At 46.3% G+C, this 16711-nt stretch overlaps 1 protein-coding gene across 10 annotated transcripts in view; it reads left to right on the top strand.

The window, feature by feature from the left end:
• Positions 1–16033, top strand: part of LOC135918736 (AN1-type zinc finger protein 4-like) — a 136613-nt gene extending 120580 nt beyond the window's left edge. For all 10 annotated transcript variants that reach the window (XM_065452389.1, XM_065452385.1, XM_065452388.1 and 7 more), the window contains 2 exons: positions 13251–13612; positions 13899–16033. In XM_065452389.1, coding sequence (XP_065308461.1) covers positions 13251–13612; positions 13899–14034 — 498 coding nt within the window. In that variant the 3' untranslated portion in view covers positions 14035–16033. The remainder of the gene's footprint in view (positions 1–13250; positions 13613–13898) is intronic.
• The last annotated feature ends 678 nt before the right edge of the window (positions 16034–16711 follow it).

Here is a 16711-nt window from a genome sequence, read left to right as displayed (position 1 = left end):
AGGCGTCTTGTCATAGTACTTTCCATATGTTTTATAGCTCCCGCAACATTCTCCTAAAGGTTAAGGCATTGTCGGAGTAATGGTACTTGGGAGTCCCCTTCTTGCAATGAAACGGCGGAATGCCAACAGGAACACAGGTGAAGACATATCCGAGACCAGTTCCAAATGCAATGCTCTTGTTACTGCTCATGTGAAAAGTATGATGTACATTTTCCTGTTGGAGCTCTCGGACGACTTTGCATACAATGGTCTGGCAAAATCAAGTCCTGTAGTGTGGAAAGGTTTCGTCCTTTCGACCCGGCAGACTGGAAGCTGCGGGTACAGCGTCGCAGTGGATTTCGTACGAAAATGGACGCATAGCAGGCATAGATTGATTGCTTTCTTTGCCGCTTGTCGTGCTCTTGAGACCCAGAATCGTTCGCGTACGTTGTGTATCATCGCTGTTACTCCTCCATGTATGACTCGACGATGGGCATTCGCAAATACCAGCTCGGTGAAATGATGTAGACTTCGAAGTAGCAATGGATGCTTCATGTCTCGGCTGTCTGTGAGGTTCTGTAGTCTTCCTCAGACGCTAGAAGCCTGTTCTCGTTGAGAAATGGGTGTAGTTGTGCTACCCATGAATTACTGGGCGGACCTTGCCTTTCCAGCAGCCAACTCCTCTCCTTGGGAAACAATTCAGTTTAGACTTGCCGGATCCAATATCTCTCAGCTGCCAATATTTCTTCAGCAGAGATAACTCCTATTTATTTTTATCTTGCACTTAACGTTGGAGACAAAGCGCTGCACCCATGCTGCGACACGGAGAAGCTTGTGCAGTGAACTGAACTTCGTGGCTTCTAGCAGTGGGGTTAACTGCATAGCGTTTTCTGTAGAGTGAAGCATTGTTAGTTTTGTCGCTGTTATTCCTAGGATGTCGTTGATTTGGGGCAGTGAATGCTTCACAGCTGGCCATTTTTTCGAGTCTTTACTCAGCCAAGCTGGTCCTTGCCACCAGTCTACCTCGGTAGCCAATGCGTCTAAGGAAACGCCTCGGGTCAGCATATCAGCAGGATTGGTTTCTCCTGGACAATGCCACCAACTACACTCCAAATTAATAGATAGAATTTCTGTGACTCGGTTCTTCACAAAGATGTCTAAAGTTGAAGGTGCTCGCTGTAACCAGCCAAGCACTATGCTTGCGTCAATCCAAAGAAAACATTGCGCTCTTGGCATTAGATCTTCACAGGTTTCCACTATATATTTTGACAGCCTGCTTCCTGTTAACGCACCCATTAGCTCTAGTCTTGGCAAGGATAGAGCTTTCAGTGGGGCTATCCTTGATTTGGCTACAATCAGAGTGCTAGCCACGCTCCCATTCACTTCTTCTACACGAAGGTATGCACAAGCTCCGTACACTTTTGTGCTTGCGTTGACAAAAACGTGTAGCTGAAGGTCACGCGGTTCTGCAACTCCGCTCATGAGGTGACACGGAACATTGACTTTTGACGAATGGATCAACTCGTTTCTCCAGTCGTGCCATTTTTCCGCAATGCGATTAGGAAGATCTTCATCCCAGTCGACCTTCAAAACCCATAACTGCTGAAACAGCATTTTTCATCGCGCTATGTATGGTGCGAGAAATCCTAATGGGTCGTAGATCCTCGACACTGTCTGGAGGACAAAACGCTTAGTGTCCTTTGCCTTCTCCAAGAAAGTAAAGATGTTCTCTGGGTTGTAGATGAAGGCGCCTGTTGTTTTCGACCAACCCATCCCTAGCACTCTCTCTTGATGTCCAGCATTCTCATAGGCTAGAGGGGTAAGAGCATCATTGAAGTAAAACAGTCGTTCTAGTTGCCTACAGCTTGAGCTCCATTTCCTTAAAGGCATGCCAGCATCATCCATCAGCTCTTTCGTGCGCTTGTAAAGAGTCGCCGCTGCTTCTAATTAATTCGCTCTGAATGTGAGGTCATCGACATAGGATTTCAGAAGTAGCTGTGCTACGTCCCTTTTCTCGGGATGAACTTGTCTTCAGGTTATGCTGTATAGTAGCCGTAAGCATGAAGGAACTTGCCGTAGATCCAAAGGGTAGTCTGGTCATAAGCCAAACCTCTACCGCTTCTTCCTTGAAAGGAACAGCAGGACTTTTGTCAAACCACAGAAAGCTGGACAAGGCACGGTCCTGTTTTCATATCTCCACTTGCAGGAACGCCTTCTCGATGTCTGCTGTCGTGAGCACTAGGTACCATCTGAAGCGAAGGAGAACCTGCAGTAAGTCTGGGTTTAGGTTCGGGCCAGTTTCGAGGCAACTGTTCAGAGATCTCTCTCCTTTGGCATAAGATGACGCATCAAAAGGAGCTTGGTTGTGAGCGAGTCCTCACGAAGAACCTCCCTGTGTGGCATGTAGTATGCTGGGCCATCTATCGATTCCTTGTCAAGTAGAACTTCAGCATTGCTGGAAACAATGTACTGATGAATCGCCATATCTGATCTCTCAAGCAATCCTTTGGGCTTCGAGATGCACTTAACCAGATTTCATAAACGATTGAGTGCAACGCTATAGTTGTCTTGTAGCAGCTCAATATCCGGTTCTTTACATGGCACAGCTACTTGGTACCACTTTCCAGTCTTTGCAATTTTGCGTAGGAAAAACAGCCAACATGTCTGCATGCCCATGCGTTGCTTCCTTTGGCACAATTACTATAGCATCCAACGTCCAAAAGGACTCCAGTGGGCTTTAGTCTAATCCTTTAGTTTCTCCAGCTTGCACTTGCAGATCATCACTTCGCATGTTTTGTTTATGAAGCTCGTTTTCGTGACATGACCTTGTAGCATCCAGCCGAGAGTTGTCTTGACTGCGACCAATCCTTGTACTTCCCTGCCGCATATGAGGTCACTGCTGATGTTCCACAGTTGATCAGATCCTATGAGCAGGCTAATGCCTTTCTCGCCACATCCTCGAGGCACAGTTTGATCGTCCACCAGCCGGTAACTTCGCTCGCATAATTTGGCTGTGAAGGAACATTCCATAGCCGTGGCAGGGATATCGTGGCAAATTACTGGCATGGCTATTGCTTCAATGATGTGCTCGCTGTCATCAAATTGACTATGTAGATGAACTTCGACGACCCTGCAATTTCTCACACAGCTGTCTGACGCAAACGTGTTCACCGCTAGGCATGCCTCCAATGATTTTTAGTCCCAACCGTGTCACCAGGCCCTCCTTAATCAACATGCGTTGACTGCCTCCATCGAAGATGCCTCTGATATAAGATGTCTCGTTGAAACCGACGATCCAAGAACGAAAAGTCTGTAAATTAATGACCTCGTCAAGTTGACAGCTTGTAACGGTAGTCGACTGCAGACTCTCTGCCTTCATTGGCTTGGTAGCATCAGATACGATGTTATGTGACTTCTCGCCCCTTGTCGCTTGATAAACTAGGTCGCACATTGTTGAAGCATGCCTGCCTTTGCATGCCGTGCACACCCCAACTTCCGCCGGCACTCGTTTGCGCAGTGGCCCTTTATAGTACATCGGTAGCACCGCATAACTTGAGCTAGCCGCTTCTTTTTCTCTGATATGGTCAAGGTAGCACTGCATGCCTCGGTTGCATGTCTAGTAGATTTGCGAAAGAAACATTCGTTGCGCATTTGTTTCGATTCTTCCGATCCATACCCCCGCAGGGGCGTCTGCGTCGTTTGGTGCGTTGCGACACCACGGACCCAAGCACACGAGGGTTGGCCCCTCCCGCGTGTAGCCGTGCGCGGCATAGCCGTGTCTGGGGAAAAGGGGATCCTGGGGGTTGAGCCGATGCTGGGTGTTTGGACCTTTAAGGCCCCCCGGCGGAGGCAACACACCTCTTCGGCCTTGGCTTGACATAGACCTGGCTGACCCACCTGGGGGAAATCGGCAGTCGCCTTTTCCTGTCTCTCTCTTCGCACATCTTCGTCTTTCCCTCTCCCTTTTAGTCTTTCCTGTCTTCTTTTTCTTCTGATAACTTCCAACATTCCTGGCGGCGAGGGTTAACCTGGTGTGCTATGACCTACCTTGGTTATAACATATGTGGTTATAGCGACGACGTACAGTTGGCATGGCAGGGCTTGTTTCACCACATACCTTGCCTTGTCCCCTTGTTGGGCTCGGTGGTGGGTGACTGGCGTCGTCGCTGAATACTCAACATATCTCATGGGAACTTCCAACCCTTTTTCAACCGATCGTCCCACTAAAAGGGGGCGCACCGATGCTACATTTCAATTTTCTCTCAAAGCCACTCAGACTTTCCCCAAATTTCACGTTGTTCACAGTGAAAAACCTGACAAGAAGGCAAGAACGATTTCACCATTCGTTGTGACGAAGTATCTCACAGAGACCATTGGAGGCAGTTATAAAATCACCAAGCTGGCCAGTGGCGACTTATTACTCGAATTGAAAGACAAAACACAACACGACAAGCTAACGAACCTTGTAGAACTTGGAGACATCCCCGTCAGTGTAACAGCACACCGAACCATGAATTCGTCCAAAGGCGTAATTTCTGACATTGACCTAATGGACTTGACCGAAGAACTCCTGGAAGGATGGAAGGATGAAAACATCATAAACGTACAAAGAATAAAGATCAGACGGGACAACAAAGAGCTGCCAACTAAGCACCTGATAGTTACCTTTGGCTCTAGCACATGACCAGAGACATTAGAAACTGGATATATCAAAATCAGAGTACGACCGTACATCCCCAACCCGCGACGTTGTTTTAAATGCCAGAGGTTTGGCCACGCTTCCCAGAGCTGCCGAGGGCGGCTAACATGTGCGAAATGCGGCATCAACGATCATTCTGCAGATGACTGTAAGGCTGAGCCCCGTTGTAGCAACTGTAATGGTGGCCACCCTGCATACTCTTGATCATGCGAAGTCTGGAAAAAAGAAAAAGAAATAATTGCGATAAAGGTCAAAGAAAACATAACTTTCAGAGAAGCAAGACAACGCATCTCATCAACATTTACACAGACCGCATCTTTCGCCGAAGTGGTACGTCGGGGGGCAGCACCACAACGGCACTTGGCGGATGCCAGCACCGCGCATAGCGAGCGTGCGGCAACGCCACCCGCCCCCACGGTGGGAGCAGCGAAGGCTGCCCTACCTCTCCCGAATTTGACCACAGTGGAGGCCTCTGCTAGTGCTGGCACCAGTCAGCCCAGCTCCGAGGTCAAGAAAAACCCACCAACCACCAGGATGGTGGGCTCCAAGGCCTTGTCTTCTGAGACAAGGCTTTCACGGAAAACACACCGCTCGCAAGAGCGGCTGTCCAGTGCCTCTCAAGAGGCCATGGACACAACACCGAGTCAGAAGGCGCAGTTGACGCCTAAGGAGCGGCGCGATTTTGCCGATCGCTCCAAAAAAGACAAAACTCCAATTACAGGGCCCCAAAAGGGCAACATAAGCTAAACCAAGTTCATTCTCTTTGACACATAGCACAACATTTATTTTAATATGGATACACTGATTATTCAGTGGAATATCAGAGGCCTCCTTTGCAACCTCGATGATATCCAAGAACTCCTTAATCAACTAACTCCTAAAGTGCTGTGTGTCCAAGAGACTCATTTGAAATCTAAACACAAACACTTCCTACGTCAGTATGTTATTTTTCAGAAGGATCGCGATGATGCCCTCGCATCATCCGGCGGCGTAGCAATCATAGCTGACAAATCTATAGCCTGTCAACACTTACAGCTACAAACACCCCTTGAGGCAGTGGCCATTCGAGCTGTACTGTTAAATAAACTGATAACCATCTGCTCCCTATATATACCGCCGCATTTTCAGCTCCACAAACAAGAATTGCAAACACTAATAGATCAGTTGCCTGAACCATATCTTGTGCTTGGAGATTTAAATGCGCACAGCAACCTATGGGGCGACTCGCGCTGCGACGCGAGAGGTCGCTTGATTGAACAGTTCCTTTTTTCTTCAGGTGCATGTCTTTTGAATGGGAAGGAGCCCACGTATTATAACATGGCAAACAAAACATACTCCTCAATAGATCTTAGCATAGCATCTCCTACTCTTCTACCTTACTTTAAATGGAAAGTTATTAAAAACCCATACGGGAGTGATCATTTTCCTGTAGTTCTAAGCACACCAATGGCTAATGAATGCCTTCCACAATTACCTCGCTGGAGAACTGACTCGGCTGACTAGGAAACGTTCAAAAAGCTTGCTTGTTTATCCTGGGACGACATGTGTGCTTTAAGCATAGACGCTGCGGTTGAATATTTTACGGTTTTTCTCCTTGACACCTCCTCCAAATGTATCCCTGTAACAAGTGGATTGTCCACAAAACGCCGTCTTCCGTGGTGGAACGATGAGTGTCGAAAAGCGCGAAAGAAGCAAAACAAGGCATGGGGTTTACTTCGGGATTCTCCGACAGCAGAAAATCTAGTCAATTTCAAACAGGTCAAATCCCAGGGTCGAAGAACGCGGCGACAAGCTAGAAGAGAGAGTTGGAGAAAGTATATATCAGGCATTAACTCTTACACTGACGAAACAAAGGTTTGGAATAGAGTTATTAGAATAAAGGGTCGACAGTCTTACTCTCTGCCTTTAGTGAATACTCAAGGCGACAGCATGGAAGATCAGGCGAACTTTCTTGGCACACATTTCGAACAGATATCCAGCTCATCGCACGACTCTGAAACATTCCAAAGGTACAAAAGGCAAATAGAAGGACAACCATTAGAACGGAAAAGCACAAAATACGAGCCATACAATAGACCCTTTTGCATGGCAGAGCTTCAGGCAGCCCTAAACAGCTGCAACCAATCTGCCCCCGGATCTGACCGCATCCTATATGAAATGCTTAAACACCTGCCGCCTGAAACACAAAAAACCCTTCTTTGTCTCTACAATTCTATATGGTCGTCCGGCCGCATTCCCTCTGCTTGGAAAGAGGCCATCATAATTCCTATTTTGAAACAGGGTAAGGACCCTTCTTTGGCAAATAGTTATAGGCCTATAGCATTGACGAGCTGCTTATGCAAAGTTTTTGAGAAGATGGTAAACAGTCGCCTGGTACATTATCTAGAAATTAACAAGAAATTAGATCCATATCAATGTGGCTTTAGAGAAGGCAGATCGACGACAGATCAGCTTGTACGCATGGAAATGTACATCAGGGAAGCGTTTGTCCACAAACAGCTTGTGTTATCAGTGTTTCTTGACATGGAGAAGGCGTATGATACTACGTGGCGCTTCGGGATCCTTCGGGATCTTTCTGCAATGGGCATTCGCGGCAACCTGCTAAGAATAATTGAAAGCTATCTCTCTGACAGGACATTTCGTGTTAGAGTTGGCAACGTACAGTCTCGACCATTTTTACAGGAGACAGGTGTACCGCAGGGTGGAGTACTGAGCTGTACGTTATATTGTTAAAATGAACTCCCTCCACACCGTATTGCCTCGCACACTCTTCTACTCCGTCTATGTGGACGATGTACAGATAGGGTTCAGGTCATGCAATGCTAGCATTTGCGAGAGGCAGCTACAACTTGGCTTGAATAGACTCTCAAGGTGGGCGGACGAGAATGGTTTTAAATTGAACCCCCAAAAAAGCACATGTGTCTTATTTTCAAACAGGAGAGGTGTACTGCCACAACCAGACATTAACATTAATGGAGAAAGACTAACTGTTAGTTCTGAACACAAATTCTTAGGTATTATCCTGGACACAAAGCTTAACTTCATTCCCCACTTAAAATATCTTAAAGAAAAATGCCTGAAGACCATGAACCTCCTCAAGCTGCTCTCTCGAACAACTTGGGGCAGTGACAGGAAGTGTCTGCTTAGCCTGTATAAGAGTCTCGTACAATCACGCCTCGACTACGGAGCCGTGGTGTACCACTCCGCAACAGAGACTGCGCTAAAGATTCTAGACCCAGTCCACAACCTCGGTATACGACTGGCAACAGGCGCCTTTAGAACGAGCCCTGTTGAAAGTCTCTACGTTGAGTCCAACGAATGGTCCTTACATCTACGCAGAACATTCCTAAGCTTATCATACTACACTAAGGTAAAATCAGACACCGAGCATCCATGTCATTCCATAGTTGGCGACCTGTCCGCTTCCAGACTTTACACTAACCGCCCACGTATTAGAACTCCTTTGAGCCTGCGCTTGGAAGCAATGGCAGAAGAAACAGACATCCATATCCCAGAGAATGTCCTTATGCCTCCCACTCGCCTGCCACCTCCTTGGGAATGGCAGACCATGCAATGCGATATCTCTTTTGTCGAAATAACAAAACATGCACCAGAGGCACACTTACGGTCACACTTCTCCGAACTGCAAGCTAAGTACTGCTGTGCCGAGTTTTATACAGATGCTTCCAAGTCATCTGCAGGTGTTGCGTATGCGGCTCTTGGACCATTTTTTTCCACCTCCGGTACTCTAAATCCCAACACAAGTATTTTTACGGCTGAAGCGTACGCAATACTTTCAGCTGTAAAGCACGTCAGACATAAGAACCTGAATAAGGCGATCATCTTCACAGATTCATTAAGCGTAGTAAGGGCTTAGGCTTAGGCTTAACATACAACCAAAACATAGTCATATGTTGGGTGCCTGGCCATGGGGTATAAAAGGTAATGTAGCTGCTGACGAAAGTGCAACGTCAGTCGTCTTTAATGAAACGGATGTGAATAAACCCATAGCAGCTACAGAACTTAAGCCATTCTTACGCCACAAACTGAGGAAGCACTGGCAGGACCAATGGGATAATGCAGTAGAGAATAAGCTACACGTTATCAAACCAAAATTAGGGAACTGGATATCTGAAAGAACAGCAAGACATAAGGAAGTGCTTCTTTGTAGGTTAAGAATAGGACATACTTACGCCACTCACTCCTACCTTTTGACGGGAAGCGAACCTCCGACATGTACCAAATGTGGCAAGAGGCTTACAGTTATCCATGTTCTTATACAATGCACAGAAATAGAGGCAGAAAGAAAAAAGCACTTTCCCTCTGCTTATCTCCAACACACACCGTTACACCCAGCATTCTTTCTCAGCAATGAACCCCTTTTTACATTTCAATCAGTATTAAACTTTCTAACTGAAACGGACACCTTACAAGTGATTTGGCCAGGCTACTTGTAGCACGGCCTCCACGTGGAGGTCGTAGTTGCAACGAAACCATTATTTAGAGCACGTGTCTCCCAGCCCTTGCTTTCAAGGCCTTGCTGAGGCACTAGTGCTACAGATTCTACATATTTTACTGATCGTTCCACGAGATAGGGATATCTATTGTCATCAGAGAAACGATCAATCACTGTCATTTATAATATGTAGATATTCTTATTTTATGCACTTTAGAGCAAATAAATTTTAGGTCCTTTTACCTCTTCATTGCACCACATGCATGTTTTGCACATTTTAGTGAATATTTTATGCCACTATACAGCCGTGTTTTATTACTCCTCGCAATTAACACTCACATATAATTGAGAAGCACTGATCATCGACTTGGCGCTCTTTGGCCACATCTGGCCCTTGCGCCAATAAACTCTACTAATCAATCAATCTTCCGATCCATACAGGACTGATGACGATGGCACATTCTTTCTGTGGGCCCTGCCGCCTTTGAAGGACGATGCCGATGGAGCACACTGCTCTCTTGTTTCGAGCTCTATCTGTGTATATCGCAAGAGCTGCTAGAGTTTCATGCAAGACGTTGTAGTTGCCTCCCCTGAAGCAGAGGATGCCATGCCTTGTGCGCCATCTTGGAGACAGCTATGACGGTGAAATGCCACGACGATTTCTTGTGGCAGGAATTGAAGCAGAACGTTGTAGAGCATCGCCGCAAAACTACTAATTGGAACTTCTAGGACGTTGAGGCTGCGCACATTCAGCTGGACTCCGTCGTACAACCTGTGCAACTCCCTCGTATCCGATGGAGATGTCACGGGCTGCAGTTTGCGGAGTGCTCTGAAATTATGTTGTACAATCTGGCTCTTGTCCCCGAACCTCTGCTTTAGCAGCTGGATGGCACTCTCATAGCGTGCTTCAGTCGTTAGCAGTCCGGCAACGGGAGCTACTGCTTCCCCTACCAGGTAGTTGCGGAGGTAATAGAATTTATCAGTCGTGCTCAGAGTTTTATTTGCATGGTTGCTCCCAAAACGATGTCCATTGACACACGTCCCCATGGAAAGGCTTAGTCAGCGTTGGGAGACGAGGTCCGAAGCTCTGTGATGCAACTGTTGTTGGGGCAGATGACGTATCGAGCGTTGTCAAGGTAAAAGTTTGCATCGTGCTTCCGACACCGAGATTCTGCGAGCTGGCCCCGGAGGCATGTCAAGGTCTCAAGCATCTGGTTGTCATAGTGAGCTGCAGACTCGTACTCTCTTTCAAGATTTTGACGGGAATCTCGTCATCAAGCTCGGCATTGATCTTCCTAAGCTCGTCACGACTGGCGACGAGCTTGTCTATAACCTTGCTGAACACCGTGCGGTCGTTACAGCCGCTCTCCAATAGAGTCGTCGCCTCATTCATGATTTTCGTTGATTGGGTTCGTCTAGCAGAGAGTTTTGCATTCAGGTGGTCCATGTTTCGCGAGGATCGTGGCTTACTTGCTCATAAAGTAGCCGGTTCCACACGTTGCTTCGCTGGGTGTTGTTTCGATGAGGATCAGGTTACTCCGGCTGCAGCTTCTAGAAGAAACTCGTCGGCGCCATCGCAACATCGTTGGGATCCGCTCGTTGTCCTGGGTTTCGGCACCATATGTTGCGGAACGCGTGCCACTTACAGGCCACATCGCCAAAAAAATGGAGCTGCGAGACACCCAACAAAGCCTTTTAATGGTGAGAGACGAACACAAAAGGTATCATGATGATGATAAAGGTGCGCGCACTTCTTGGCACCAGGCGCGGAGGCAGCAGCCCATGATCCATTCTTTTTCTTCGTCTGCTAATCTCTGACAGAGGCAGCTCTTAGCAGGCTGGCAAAGCAGATGGTCCGATCGCCACGCACACAGTTGATGCACACTGCACACACACACAACCATGTGCGGTGGTACATAAAGCGGCATCAGGGTTATCTGAGCTTTCACGTCGATTTGGCTAGTCAGCGATTATGAGTCAACATGCCAAGCAGGCATTCCGCTCCAGGTTAGCACATGCTGTGACGAACACTGCGCAGTCATCTGTTGAGATGGGCAAACCATCATCATCATCATCATCGCTGTCGCCTTTTGCAAGGTGCAGCTACTCCACTAATAGCTCCACTGCAGCTTTTTTTTTTTCGTAAACAATAATGGCGGCGGCCATGCAAGTGTGCTGTGCTGGTAGTTTACGCAATTTAAAAGCACAATGAATTCATTTGAGCAGTTTTTGGACACAGCTAGTGTAGCGTGGGTAGATTATTTGTGGAAAGTCCTTTAATAAAATTTTGTTATTGAAGTATGTAACCTAGCTGAAGAAGCGAGAAAGGTGCTTCGAAGATGAAGTGGGAGGCTTGGATTCATGACAGGCAGCGCCTGGATGTGCCGAGTCATCATCGCCTGCAGTGTCATTGCCATCAGTTGCATGACCATTCGTGCCGGCATTGTTTGAGGCTGAATAACCTGAGATGGCACAGTTTGCACTGGCAGGCCCTGCATCGGTCCCATGTTCATTGTCTGCACGCCGGCAAATTTGGTGGCGCCGAAGAAGAATGTTACCGCGATGCTGAACGAAAATGACAATCGCGAGCCCGGTCACCTCTGAACGAGCAATGACACCAGACTCTCAGTGAAAAAAATTACTACCATTCCACTCTGTGAAGATAAAATGGCAGCGAAAGTACTTTGCTTTCGTTTGAGAGCTTTGACTGTCGTCAGCTTTCGCTGCCATTCCATCTTCGCAGAGTCGAATGGTTGTCAAATTTTTTGTTTCACAAAGTGCAAGCCAGTGAGCATTGTGCTAGTGCTGCTGAGTCTCCATGTAGCCCATGCTTAGCGACAAAAACCATGCATGAAAGAGACACCAGAATGCACTCAGTTCAAATCAACTGGAAGTAGACAGCACTTGCATCACCGCATGAAGGAGGTGGGACATAGCAATTGTGCATGGTGTAAATGTTGAGGGGGAATGCCATGGCTTGAGGGGAGGGTAATGTTTAACCACTTGTACTTGTAGTAGGCGAAATCGATAACACCAAAGTTCCTTGCAGTGGTGTTGTCGATATTTGCTGTGCCAAATTTGTTGCTGCTTGCACGTTGTGTTTAAAGGCAAATCACCTTTAATAAAAGCTACATGTGTCACAGAAAAGGTGTGTGCTCGGGGCAAGATCTTTTTAAAAAATGCCTGCTATTGCCCCTACCCCTCTGCCTCTTTCTTACTCGGTGTCATTCTCGCAGGATCTTAATAATTTAAAGATTAGCAGGTTGTCAAGTACAAGTTTGTCTCAGCTTTAGTTAAATGCAAACTCTAGGTATTATTAGCACACTACTGAAAGTGAATGTACAAAACTGCAGACAGTTCTTTTTCCACATACACAGGAGTAGTTTTTTCTAAAGTAATTCTACTTTCCTCTTCTATGTTTTGTTTTTTTGTTGGCAAATAAATTTTCACGAACTAGCTTCTGAGTTCTTGCCTCTGAGTTCCAATGAGGGTGGAATGTAAGAATATTTCTGTACCACGCATTAATTGCATTTTAAGGAACCCCCAGGTGGTCAGAATTAATCTAGAGCCCTCCACTGTGGCATCTCCAATAGACCCTGTTTTACTATGGGACCTGTCTCAATCTACTTCCAATTCAAAATAGCCTATTCATGGGAAAATAACAAAGAAGACACAGTTGAGAGTGGACCATGTCAACGATTTTCAAAATGAATTTTATTGAGCGTTTCATGTGGTTTAATGCTGCAAAGAAACACAGCAGATAGTGAGTAGTGCTGTAGTGGCGGGCTGTGGTTTAGTTTCAGCTGCCTTTGTTTTGTTATTGTGCTGCTTGAACGTATAAGCACAAGAAAGTCTTTGCATTCTGCTCCATTGTGATGTGACAGCTTTGTTGAGAAATCAAACTTGCGATCTTGTGGTCAGCTGCAGAATACCATTTGCTCATATGCAGTCAGGTACTGTGGCTTCCCCCACTTTCTGGGATGACCTCCCCAGCACACTATAAGGTTATCAGCTGAGGTAGAAGCAGTTGTTGCCAACCTGGAGGCTAGTGTGTAGGCAACATCTAGTGCATCACTGTGCTTTGTCATTCTAGCTGGTTTCTCCATTCATTTGCAGGGTGCCAGTGTGGCTGCAATGTCTGCTGAAGGGAGCTCGTCGGCAGTTAGTGCAGCTGGGTCAGCTGGTTCTATGTCAGCTGAGACATCTACCAGCATGACTGGGACCGCCAGTGGCAGTGGCAGCAATGTGGTGCTATCCGTGGATGTGGGCACTTTGTCCTCTGCCGAGCTGAGTGCTGGAAATGGAGGTGAACTTCTGCCAATCCAGCTGGATGATGACTCAAGCAGCACCTCAGAGTCGAAGACTGATGACATGCCGGTGGACCCGCTGAACCCATCCCCTGGCAAGGCCAAGAAGAAGGGCAAGCGATGCTCCTGGTGCAACAAGAAGACTGGACTTGCATCCACCTATGTTTGCAGGTGAGCTTCAAAGGGGCTCGCAATTTGAACTGCTGACAAACTGTAGAGCAAGGATTGACTGCATGAGACATGCTGATTGTGCCAACCGAAGCATTTTTTTTGCAGCTTGCTTTTAAGAAATGTACCTTCCACAGGCCTTGTGTGCTCTGTGTCGAACAGTGTGATGACTTTTCTTAATATTGATGGTGTGGGGTTGAACATCACTGGGCTGTGAAGTTGGTTCTTGCGGCATTCCAAGTCAGTCATCAGGGGTGTTATATTTATCGGCGCTTTTGTTCTTGTGCAGGTGCGGAAGCACATTCTGTGCTACTCACCGTTATGCTGAGGCACATGCGTGCTCTCATGACTACAAGGCAGAGGGGCGCTACATTTTGCAGCGTAACAACCCTGTGGTCAAGGCAGCCAAGTTGCCCAAGATCTAGTTCCTCTGTGACCGATGGACAGGAAATGGACATTGACTACGCTTGCTCTGGAGGGGGCAGGCTGTGTGCAACCCTTTTCTTCTCCAGCCACGCAAGCTTTTATTTTTCTCTCATTGACCGAAGCATGTCACTACTTTCGACCTTTTATGCAAGCCCATGGTCACCTCCGAACGAGCAATGACTGGAAGACTTTCCTGGCTGGAAGAATTTGCTATCAAAAGAACTGTTAATGTACAACTTACCGCCAGGCAGCTGCGCTCTTGCAGATGACCTGTAGACAGAAGGTCTCTCTGCCTCAGAAGATCTATTGATTGATGGACCGGTGATGCAACCTGGAGGACTAAAGTGAGCAACTGTGACCATGCAACTTTTCTTCTCATTTTTCTTGTCTTTTGTGTGGCTTTGAATTTTCAGCAAAGCAGTCCTTGTAGTGACACTAGGCACTTATGGGGCACCATGTTGGTGTATTTGTATTGCCTTCTTCTCATGCCTTTTTTTTTCTTCCTACCAATTCGGACTGGGATCTTCTGGTTGCCAAGGCTGACGGCTTCTTTCCCATTTGGCTTGATACCCCCTTTCTTTTTTTAACTAGGTCTAATATTTTTGAAATTCTATCTGAATAAATTTTAGTACGTCTGGATAATGGAAGTCTCTGTATGGTACGCCTTTTGCATGCTGGTCATTTGAAACAATAGAAAATAAAGTTGGGCGCATTGAATGCTCGGTGGGCTTCAGGATCGCTGCCCTAAGTCTGTGAGGAGGAGACAAAAATACCCTAAGGAAATGTTTCTGTTGCATCTAAATTTGCAAAATGCACCGAGAATAAGGATATTCAAGGAAAGGCTAAGATACCTTGCAAAAAGTTTTCGGCAGTAGGTTTATCATGGTTTATTGCCTGTAGGCAACACCAGGCACTGAAAGCGAGCTTTAGCCCAAGCCGCCTATGGCTTCGTTTGGAACTTTCATTGTAGACAGGTCCTGTTGGATGTGAAACAGAGGTGTACATTGCATTTACTCTACATTGTTCGCGTTATACCACTGCAGCCAAGGATAAAAAGAAAGTTGTGTGTCATGCGTCTTCAACCTCTGTTCCTGCTCAAATTCAACAAATGACACTTGCTGCCTGTCATTCAGTGTTGACTCAAGACGTTTAGCCAGAAATTTCATACTCAAATGCAAAACTGTGCAAGAAACTTTTTTGCTTCGTTGCCTGTATACTCAGCGTTTGCCAGTAAAGGGTTGACTCTGGTTAAGCATTCACATGAGCAGAGAGCATTGCATCAATACCTGATGTTCAAGTATTCATTCCCCTTCTCTTGACCTGTGTCTGCCAATTATCAATTGATTCTTACCAGAGCCAAAACAAAACTTGTTACACTGCACATTTTCAATCCAGGATGCTGCGGCACTGCTGGTCATATTGGGAGTCCACTGGCATGGTGGTGGCATGACCGATAGGGCGTGGTTTTCATGAGTGACAATCGAAATAGGTCATGGAACCACATCAACATTGTTCTGCCTGTTTGGTTTCTTCTGTATACTATGTTGCAATGTTAAATCTGTTACTTATCAAATTGTGTACTGACCAGCCCTACTGAGCATGCTGTCAAATAGTGAGCATTTGCAGTACTTAAGAAAGTACACGTGGTCATCACCTGCAACATTCTACTACAGTAACATGCAAATCAATGCTGAAATATGTAGATGAATAATTTCCAGTGTAGTGACTATTACCCCAGTCAGATGTGCAAATTTAGTGTCACTTCTAGTGAGTGTACTTCGCCAATAGTAGTGTCATTCGCCGGCTGCCAGACGAAGGTTTAGTGACACTCTCCAGCAAGTGTGTCCGTCAAACTCTTTGCTGCATTGAAGTGTGTGGCCTCAATAGCACTGCTTCAAAAATAAATTATACTCCATACTTTGACCACCTGAGGGTGAAGGGGGAGATCTTTCTCTCTCTTGTTAGTTCACAAATAAACTATTTCTCTGTCTCTCTCTCCATGCACAAGTTCTGAAACTGCATTTTTTTTTTGGCGATTTCAGATGTAATTCTTCGTGCCATAAGCAGTCATCTGCTATTGAAATTGCCATTCTTCCATAGCTTGACTTCTGTGCAGTGCTGTGTCGTATTGGATTGTGGTTGCATTGAATTTGTTACACTAAACACTGCACTTAATGCATTCTTTGGTGTTATTTTGCAAATGTCACCATAAAAACAAAAACAAATTTATAGTGTGCATGCTGATCTGCCTATCGACATTGCCATGAAAACAAAAGGACCGTTTATTTTTCAGTGTGACGGTGTGCCACCACAGTGACACTTTGTGCAGTGAAGTGCCCTTGCTCAAAGTGTCACTAAATTTGGTCGTCTGATCAGAGTATAATAAGGTCCCCACATGGTTGCCGCATTAATCCTTATTATTTTGACAATGGATTCAAGTGTCAAGTGATCTCGGGGCTACAGCGAATGGAATATTGCGGCGCAACCTGCGCTTTCGATCTTCTGATTCGTGGCGATACAATGGCACCTCGGGCCACATTGTGCTATACTCAAAGGTAAGCTCCCCAAATGGGGTAGCTTTCATAAAAACCCATCGTATGCTGTCTACCTCGTCAGTGCTTCCTTCACGGTTTGACTTGATGCATAGTTCCACTAGTTAGGTGTAAAGCATCAGCA

The sequence above is a fragment of the Dermacentor albipictus genome, unplaced genomic scaffold (genome assembly GCF_038994185.2).
Source record: "Dermacentor albipictus isolate Rhodes 1998 colony unplaced genomic scaffold, USDA_Dalb.pri_finalv2 scaffold_21, whole genome shotgun sequence".
Classification (NCBI taxonomy): Eukaryota; Metazoa; Arthropoda; class Arachnida; order Ixodida; family Ixodidae; genus Dermacentor; species Dermacentor albipictus.
This window is presented reverse-complemented; position numbering and strand designations above follow the sequence as displayed.